This window comes from Podarcis raffonei, chromosome 13, assembly GCF_027172205.1.
Source record: "Podarcis raffonei isolate rPodRaf1 chromosome 13, rPodRaf1.pri, whole genome shotgun sequence".
In the NCBI taxonomy this organism is placed as follows: Eukaryota; Metazoa; Chordata; class Lepidosauria; order Squamata; family Lacertidae; genus Podarcis; species Podarcis raffonei.
Genome location: NC_070614.1, coordinates 35519914 through 35528599, shown reverse-complemented (window position 1 = coordinate 35528599; position 8686 = coordinate 35519914). Strand labels below are relative to the sequence as shown.

General features: G+C 47.8%; 1 protein-coding gene across 5 annotated transcripts; it reads left to right on the top strand.

Annotated features, from left to right (window-relative positions):
• On the top strand, positions 1-8408 carry SPNS1 (SPNS lysolipid transporter 1, lysophospholipid). Of its 5 annotated transcripts, none has more exons than XM_053363746.1 (13): positions 1-119; positions 659-897; positions 1122-1187; positions 1304-1440; positions 1983-2134; positions 2571-2637; positions 2816-2958; positions 4514-4666; positions 4998-5187; positions 5423-5488; positions 6291-6389; positions 7304-7475; positions 8131-8408. In XM_053363746.1, the coding sequence occupies exons 2-13, from the start codon at positions 681-683 to the stop codon at positions 8223-8225; spliced, it is 1557 nt and encodes a 518-aa protein (XP_053219721.1). In that variant the 5' UTR covers positions 1-119; positions 659-680; the 3' UTR covers positions 8226-8408. The 5 variants fall into 5 exon arrangements, with proteins under 5 accessions (XP_053219721.1, XP_053219719.1, XP_053219722.1 ...); XM_053363744.1 differs by having other exon boundaries at positions 64-169; XM_053363747.1 differs by having other exon boundaries at positions 104-209.
• The last annotated feature ends 278 nt before the right edge of the window (positions 8409-8686 follow it).

The window sequence follows — 8686 nt, the reverse complement described above, 5'->3', positions numbered from 1 at the left end:
GGGCGGGGACGAAGAAGAGTCACATGATAATCAAAGCTCGTGAAAGGAGGGCAAGGAAAAGAGCCGTCACGTGATCCCGCCGAGCCGCTCCGGCGAGTGGGGAGGGGGTGGCAGGCAGGGTACGTCCGTCGCCGGGGAGGGCGCCGTGTGAGATGCTGGCGGGGCCTTGGTAGGGCCGGGGAGAGCGGGTGACGGGACTCCCTCCCTGGGTAACTCTCAGGTTAGAATTGGGAGAGGCGAAAGGGGGGCGTTTGCGGGTGGGGGCTACAGGTTAATTACAGCTTTAGGGTGAGGTCAGGCTTGGTGGGGAAAGGGGCCTGTTGTCATTTTTCTCCCTTCAGTCTGAGATGTGACTTTGAGGAGTAGCTACCCTTAAATTCATCTTTGGCTTTGTTTACACTATAGCAATATATGTATGTAATAATAATAACAATAACATAATAAATAAATAAGGGAGTGGGAAATAAGAATCTAATGCTGAACAGTGGGTGTGTTTGCCTTTGTGTTACTGACTGGCCTTCTCTTCTGGTCGTCGTCTTCTTCTGGTTCTTTTTCTCGCCCTAGTTAAGTTCTTCTGTAACTGCCATAAGATTTGCTGCTCTCCCCTGCAGTTCTTTAGGGTTTGTAAGGGGCTGGCTATCTCATATTGTCTCTCCAGTGGGTTCTTCTTGCCGCTGGCCATGGCATCTCAGCGGCAACCTTACGTGGATACGGCCCCAATCCTGACCCAGGCAGATGACACAGAGGAAGAGGGAAAGGATGGTCTGCAAACTGGGCATGAAGAGGAAGAAGAGGTACAGACCCTCACAGGCATCTCCTCTACACGGGCTGGCTTCATTGTGGGAGTTCTCTGCTTTGTTAACCTACTGAACTACATGGACCGCTTCACTGTGGCTGGTAAGGGTGCTGGGGTGCTATGAGACTGTAGCTGGAACTTCTCTTCCTAGCTGTGTCAGGTGGGTGGGCACTGTAAGTTTTAAAGCGATGAGGGGTTGATTTTCTCCCCACCCACAACAATCCTTAACTTTAGATAATGAAGGACATGATGGATTGTTTTGGGGTGAGGATACTTAGTTGTCTTTCCTCATTATTAACACTGTGATCCTTCTTCCTTACCTCAGGCGTTCTTCCTGACATTGAGGCATTTTTTACAATTGATGATAGCAAATCAGGGCTCCTACAAACGGGTGAGTAGGGTGGTGGGGCTTGGTTCTTCCCCACCCACAACCCAGGCACTTTGTAAGGGCAGTGCTATTGAAGCAGGAGTGTTTGCCACTGGGAATAATTATTTCTTTCTTCTCAGTTTTTATTAGTAGCTATATGGTACTTGCACCAATTTTCGGTTACCTGGGGGATCGCTATAATCGCAAATACCTGATGTGCATTGGGATCACCTTCTGGTCAATAGTGACGCTGGGGAGCAGCTACATTCCCAAGGAGGTATGGGGGCAGGGGAGAAGATTCTGTAGATTAGTTTTCACCCAGGCATGGGGAAGAACTTTGGGTTTGGGATCTGTGTGTCTTCCCTTCCACCCCCCAGCACTGAGGCTTATGGGGCAGGGGAGATCTGGCACAGCTGTCCTCTTGAGATTGGGAAGGTGCAAGGCTTTCCTTCAGTTTAAGCTGTGTGTCATTAAGCTGAACTCTGGATAAAATCACAAACATTTGCTAGCTGGTAAGAAACTGTTTTGGAAGGCCTTGTGCCTGATTGACTAGAGGAGATTCTTACTTGTCACAAGCCACAGAAAAGTGGCTATTTATAAAGTATTGCTGAACAGGTTTGAAACCTGTTCTTGACATTCACACTTACCAAACAACGAATCCTAGGAACTGTAATTCTGAGAAGGGGTTAAGAATACTTTACAAAGTATTCTTTGCACCCATACATGACTGCATGCCCTGAGGTTCTTTAGGGGTGTGTTTCAGATTTATAGCTACACTATTACATCTCCTCAGTTTATTGTTTGTTTTCTCCACATTAGATGTTCTGGCTGTTGCTGCTGACACGAGGCATGGTGGGTGTGGGAGAGGCCAGCTACTCAACTATTGCCCCCACCATTATTGCTGATCTGTTTGTGGGTGACCGGCGATCCCGCATGCTCAGCATCTTCTACTTCGCCATACCTGTGGGCAGGTGCGAACACCCTGTGGTCTGTTTCAGGGCGGGGTATGCACTGTAGTGAAGTTGAACTAGAGATACTCATCTGTTTACTGTAAATTGGCAATCAGCCTTATGCAACAATCAAAGCAAGATGTGTGCGTTCATAAGGCATGGAATAGGAGCATAGGAAGCTGCCTTATATAACTGATTCAGACCATTGGCCCATTTAGCTCAGTATTGTCTACACTGACTGGCAGCAGCTCTCCAGGGTTTCAAGCAGGGCTCTTTTCCCAGCCCTATCTGGAGATGCTGGAAAGTGAACCTGGGGTTTTCTGCATGCAAGGCAGGCACTCTGCCGCTGACCTCTGGCATTCCCCCATTGTTGCAATGACCAAACCTAATTGGCTTTCACAGAAAGAGGGGAGCCTGCCTGAGTGTGGGTCTGACTGTTCTCCCTTTTCACCCGCAGTGGACTGGGCTACATAGTGGGTTCAAAGGTGAAAGATGTGGCTGACGACTGGCATTGGGCCCTGCGGGTGAGTAGGATGGGGATACAATTGTACTGGTTAGTGTTTGTTGCCTTATGTTCATGTTGCAGTTCAGCTCATCTTCATCACATTGTAGTAAGCTTGTCTGCTGTGCACCTATGCATACATGTTTTTATTTTTTTCTGTTTAGAATGCCTCCAACTTAGATCATTATCTTCTCATACAGGTGACGCCAGCCCTGGGGGCGTTGGCGGTGATACTGTTGATAACTGTGGTGCGGGAGCCGCCTCGAGGAACTGTGGAGACGCACTCAGATGCCCCTCTGCAATATACTTCCTGGGCAGCTGACCTGCGGGCCCTGAGCCGCAAGTGAGTAATGGGTGCCATTTAATGTACTGCTGCCATGTAGGCCACATCCCACTTTTCCATTCTGGAATAGCTTCCTTGCCCTTGTTTCATTGATTCTAGATCAGTGTAGATATTCTCTTTAGTGATAGATAAAGGACAAGAAACTGAGAAGCAAAACAAACCACTTAGGGAAAATGTACAGTCTTCTTTCTTGTGGGGGCTTTCAAAGCAAGACTGACAGGTACCTGTCCAGAGTGCTTTATGGAGGTGGTTTTGAAATTTGGTTCCTCAGAGTATTGGGGAACTTAATTAAGGAAATTGGTAATGGTAGCGAAGGTTCCCTTGTCTACTATTATTAGTCTTCTCCTGCAGTTATAAGCAGATGTTGAGATGTGTTCTAGGGTGTGTGTTCAAATTGCACCAGGTCCAGCAGGCCTGGTCAGTGACTTGTTTAATCCACGAGAAAGTGCCCCGACATTCTTTGTAACATAATAAGAGCCAACAGGCAAGTGCAGTAGCTGTTCATTGAAAGTGGAATCCTTGAAAAAGGGTTGCTTTAAGACAGGGGTGGGGAGCCTGTGGTCCAAGGCCCATTATGGAGCTTTTGGCCTAATTTCACGAGGCTCTCAGCTTCATATGATTGGAGAAAAGAAGTCCTGAGGTAGAGGTGGTTTTAGGGTAGTGTGACTGGTGTGTTTGTACTGGGCACTGCTCTGCAGGGAGCACCAAAACAATGATGTAGATTGTGTGTAGAACAATTCTGTGACAGGCAGGGGGCGCCAGGTTTCAGCATCCAGGGCACTGCTGAAGTTTGAGGGCCCAAAGTCTGCCACTGCCGGAGTGGGGAAATGGGGACTAGGGGAAGGGCGAAATGGAGTGAGGAAGAGATAAAAGCCCTCTGAAAGTGATCAGTCTGCAACTCTGATAAGAGTGCTCTGTCCTCACTGCTAGATAGGAACCTGCTAGATAGGAAACAAGGTGAGAAGAAGAAGAGGGGAAAGGGATAGCCTTGTCCATCATTGCCTCTGGCCCTGACCCCACCTGGCATACCAAATAATATAAAGCCCTTGACAGAAAATGTTCTTCCCTGCCCTGGCTTTAGGCCTAGGTTTGCGGCTCTCTGCAGATGTGATAGCTGTGCCATCAGTAATGTTCTCTGTAGGAGGCAGTGGCACCCTACACACTGTGTTTCACAAATTGCCCCCAGTTGCAGTTCCCTGGTATGGTTTTTTTCTCCTAGTAACCTCCTGAGCTGGAGAACACCTTGCTACTTGTGCCACCACTATTACAGGTGGGCAAACCATGACCTAAAAGAGATCCTGCCATGGGCTGGCTGAGTGTTTCTAAGGACTGGCTCATCCCTGGTTGCCTATACTTTGATTTCTCTGTATTTTTGCAGCTGAATGGGTGAGCCAACTCTCTTGTAGAGCATTATATGTGAGGTCATAGGAAAGTTATGTTTGTGGCAATAGATCTGTGATGGTTCCAATTGCTCAACTGCAGTAATGATTAGGGCTATTGTTTTATGCTCACATTTCCTCTCTCTCTCTCTCTCTCCCCCCCGCCCCCTGTACAGTCGCAGTTTCATATTGTCATCGCTAGGCTTCACAGCTGTGGCCTTTGTAACAGGCTCCCTGGCTCTGTGGACACCAACTTTCCTGTACCGCTCACGCCTGGCTGCTGGCACTCTCCAGCCTTCTCCCTCAGGACATGCTTCTGACTCTGATAGGTGAGTTAGTAGCTGAGAAAGCCCTTAGTCATGACATCAGTTCAGCTCTCTCTTGAGGAACACTTGGTTCAGTAGTGGAGGTTCACCACTGCTGTCTTTTGACACCTCTGTGTTTCTTAACTTTGAGCTGTTTGTGGTATAGGGGCTAAGAGACTGTCACAAATGGGGATGCCCCAAATCTTGAATCTTGCCCCTGCTGTAAACTTGGTAGATGGCCTTGGCATGCTACTGTCTCTCATCCTCCCATCTGCAATGTGGGGTACCATATGTAAAGTGCTCTGAGCCTTCTCTGTGGTGCTTTTATGAATGCTTTGTATCATTATCTCTGCAGCCTCACCTTTGGCGTCATCACTTGCGTGACTGGTGTGCTGGGTGTCAGTGCTGGGGTGGAGATTTCCCGGCGCTGGCGCCGCACCAACCCTCGTGCTGATCCCCTGGTGTGTGCAACTGGACTGCTGGGCTCTGTCCCCTTCCTGTTCCTGGCAGTGGTGACTGCTAAGCAGAGCATCGTTGCCACCTACGTGAGTTCTCCCCAAGTTTCACTTGTTAATTTGGTACAGCCCCCAAGGGTGCTGCCAGCTTTCTTGTGGCAGTGTCCATGGTGTGGCATGGTGGGTACCGTTGCCTGTCCCACCACTGCCCATCCTGTGCTTTTTAAACTTTTGTACACTGCTTTGGAATCTTAAAAAATAAATAAAAGGATTTTAAAAACAAAAATAATGTCGTCTCTCCTCTTCACCCCTCCTTCCTCTGCAGGTATTTATTTTCATTGGTGAGACCCTCCTCTCCCTCAACTGGGCCATAGTGGCGGACATCCTTCTGGTGAGACTGTGGGGAAGAGGCAGTGTGCAAAACTCTAGACTTTTATTTCAGTTGCAGAATTGCACCGTTCTCGTTTGCTTTCCCGTGTGGTGGTAGCCTGAGAAAATCAAGCAGAATGAGTCAGCCCTGGGTTTAACTGTCCATTGACAGTGGCTTTGTTTGTTTTTTTAAACTTAGTTCTGCTGAGAATTCACAAGATATCCTCAGGCGAATCTCTTTCCCTCTAATGAAACAATAATTCTGGCCTACTCTAGGGAGGAGTTAGAAGCATTGCTGCGAGTGTGCACCTTGGGCATCCCTCCAGGGCTCCGATGCCCATGGCAGATAGCAGGGGAGTCAGCGTAGTGTTTCTTACAGCTCCAACATGATGGTTTCTCCTCCCTTGTGCTGCCCAAATCCCTGTCCCATTTTGGCTGTGCCACTGTGTCATAGATCCACTGGCGCAACGGTTCACGGGTATATATTTATGCCACCACAATTGCTATCTGGCATGGCAGTTGGCATGGTGTACAGGACTGCACCTCTGTGCTGCTTTTCTACAGAGGACTACATGAGCTTCTGGGGGCTTCTGGTCCCCTTTGTCAAATGTGCTAAGTGAAATCCTCAGTTGGCAAGAGTGTGTATGACACCAAAGTGGGTATAGAATAAAAAAGGAGCAAGGTGAAGGGCAACCAGAAGAGGCTTAGCAATGTGTGTGAGAGAGTGGCTTGTAATGGCTTTATAGTTATGTGGGGAAGCGACCTTAAAACTTGTTCGCTGTCCAGCAGAGGGCACCAGTAAATCAGCTGTATTCTCTTCCCAGTATGTTGTCATCCCCACACGCCGATCCACAGCTGAAGCTTTCCAGATCCTGCTGTCGCATCTTCTGGGTGATGCTGGGAGCCCTTATCTCATTGGCCTGGTAAGTGCTTGGACAGCGAGAAGGCACTTCTGGTCAGCTTTTCAAAGCTTGCGACTTCCGAGGCATTCTACCCATCAAGCAGCTCCTCTTTTCTCTGCCATCAGCCACTTGCTCTTTCCCAGCATTTAGATCATACCTTGCAAGGCTCACGCAGCTGTATTTCTTGGGCCGAAAGAGCCCAGGCTGATCCTGCAATATTTGTTCAGGTCAAGGGAAATTGATGCATTGCAACCTTGTGCAATATTAACCTCCCAGGACCTAAGCTGTTGAAGCTCTGCTCCAGGGGTGATCATCTTAAGAACAGACTGTTTTCCATTTGGGAGCAGGGCCTTCTTAATAGCGACTCCAGAGCTAAGACTCTCTCAAAATGTTTCTTGTATGTTGCCTGCCAAGCTGTGTTTGGAGGCATGTAAAAATGTGTTTATCTTGCCAGGTCTTATGAGAGTTAACTGGAAGTGTGCTCTCAAATTTGTATTAAATAATTTTTTATTTTATATGCTTTTACTGTGTGGCTTTGAAAAATGTTAAAATAGTTCTATTGCCTGTCAACCACTTCGTAGTTATTCTTGTTAAAAGTCAGCATCAGTATAAATAATACATACAGCATTAGCAGATACTGTTTTCCACATGTTGGAAAGAATTTTGTTGGATTGGAACTACTGCATCTCTGATTCCTTTAAGCGAGTTTTGAGCAACAGCACACTACAGACCAGGAGAGAGAGAGAGAGAGAATGGTTGAGAGGTAGGGATGGGTTTTACCACTCATTGCCTCAGCAGTGCTATGTGCTAGGAAATAGCACAAGCAATAAATAACACCACCAATTTCCAATTCTGCCAGCTTTCCTATTGGTTGTGCCACTCCACTTGACACTGCATAATGGTGTGCATGTTCTTTTGCTGAATCCCTTTTCCAGATCAGTGACCGAATCCAAGATGATCGCCCCCAAACATTCCTGTCGCAGTTCCGAAGCCTTGAATATGCGCTTATGGTCTGCGCCTTTGTGGGAGTTATTGGTGGCGGCTTCTTCCTGGCTACGGCTTGCTTCATCCAGGCAGACCGTAAGCGCACAGAGCTGTATGTACAAGGTAAAACCTCTTCCCTCGATTGGCCAGTCAGAGTTGAGATGTTAAGGTCTGTGAAGCCTGGCACGGAGCTGCTGCACCAAACATGCACCCCAGTAGCAAAAACGATTGTGGGTTGCTTTCTTAGTGGCTGTGTGTCATGAGGAAGCCACTCATCTCCTGTGGCACGATAGAACTTTCCTGGGAAAAGAGGGTGGTCTGGTGTAACAGCCATTATGAGTTAGGATGGAAAGGGAAGGTGTCCCACAAATGTGGGTGTCCAGGGAGCTTCCCTGTGTGATTTTAAATTGCCCAACAAGTGTTTGTCAGGGACAGCAATTGTTATCACCTCACTTTGGAAGCATCTTTTTGATTTAGAATGCCTTGTCCCCCACGAAGAAACCTTTTTGGGCAATTACATGAGCAAGCTTTTGACTTCTGCCAGAGTTTCACCTCATCATTTTGCTGTAGTGGCTGCAGCTGAGTAGTGACAAGAGCAATTTCTGAGTAGCAGGGGTGGCACATGTCTTAAGTCTTGATAAGTGTTGGCAAGTGTGGATGACCATGTAGGAAATCAAGGGAGGACAGCCAATCAGGAGCCTCCTTTCCTCTAACGTAAGGCTGGCACAGCCTCTTTGGACAAACACCTCTGACCCTGTCATGCTCTTTCTCCCTGCAGGGCAATTTCACGAGTCACCTGAAGGCGAAGATCGCATTGTTGTTCCTCAGGGTGGACGACCCACCAAAGTCCCTGTCTCTAGCGTCCTGATCTGAAGCCCGCCCCACTCGGTTCCTTCAATCTGGGAAAGAATGATGGACTTGTGATCAGCTGAGCATGGCACTCACAGGGAGATGAGGACTCTCTGAATGGACCCAGGCGGGTGGTTTTGTGGGCAACAGGGGAAGATCAGTTTTTTGTGTCTGTGTTTCTGGGATTTTTATAAAGCACTAACTTTATCAAGAGTCATGTGGTGTTTTTCAGATGAACAGGATGAAACAATGAAACCCTTCTCCCATCTCTGCCTGCTACTTTAATGGTTTTTCAAGGGTTCCCAGAGGCTTTTTCAATTGTGTTCTCAATATATGTGATTTCACTTACATTGTGGTGCCTCAAAACGTAACCCCTCGTATATGGGGAGTTGCCTGTATGTCACAAGAGGTCTAGGAGAAGGCTAGTAAGGGGTAAACTGGGGCATATTAGCTGTGGCAGCAGGAGAGTTTTCAAAAGCTTTTAT

What these genes read in the sequence shown, in the direction of transcription:
- SPNS1 (XM_053363744.1), top strand. An exon ending in GGACCGCTTCACTGTGGCTG is followed by an intron (nt 898 to 1,121) that starts GTAAGGGTGCTG and finishes TCCTTACCTCAG; the next exon opens with GCGTTCTTCCTGACATTGAG. An exon ending in ACTGGCATTGGGCCCTGCGG is followed by an intron (nt 2,638 to 2,815) that starts GTGAGTAGGATG and finishes CTTCTCATACAG; the next exon opens with GTGACGCCAGCCCTGGGGGC.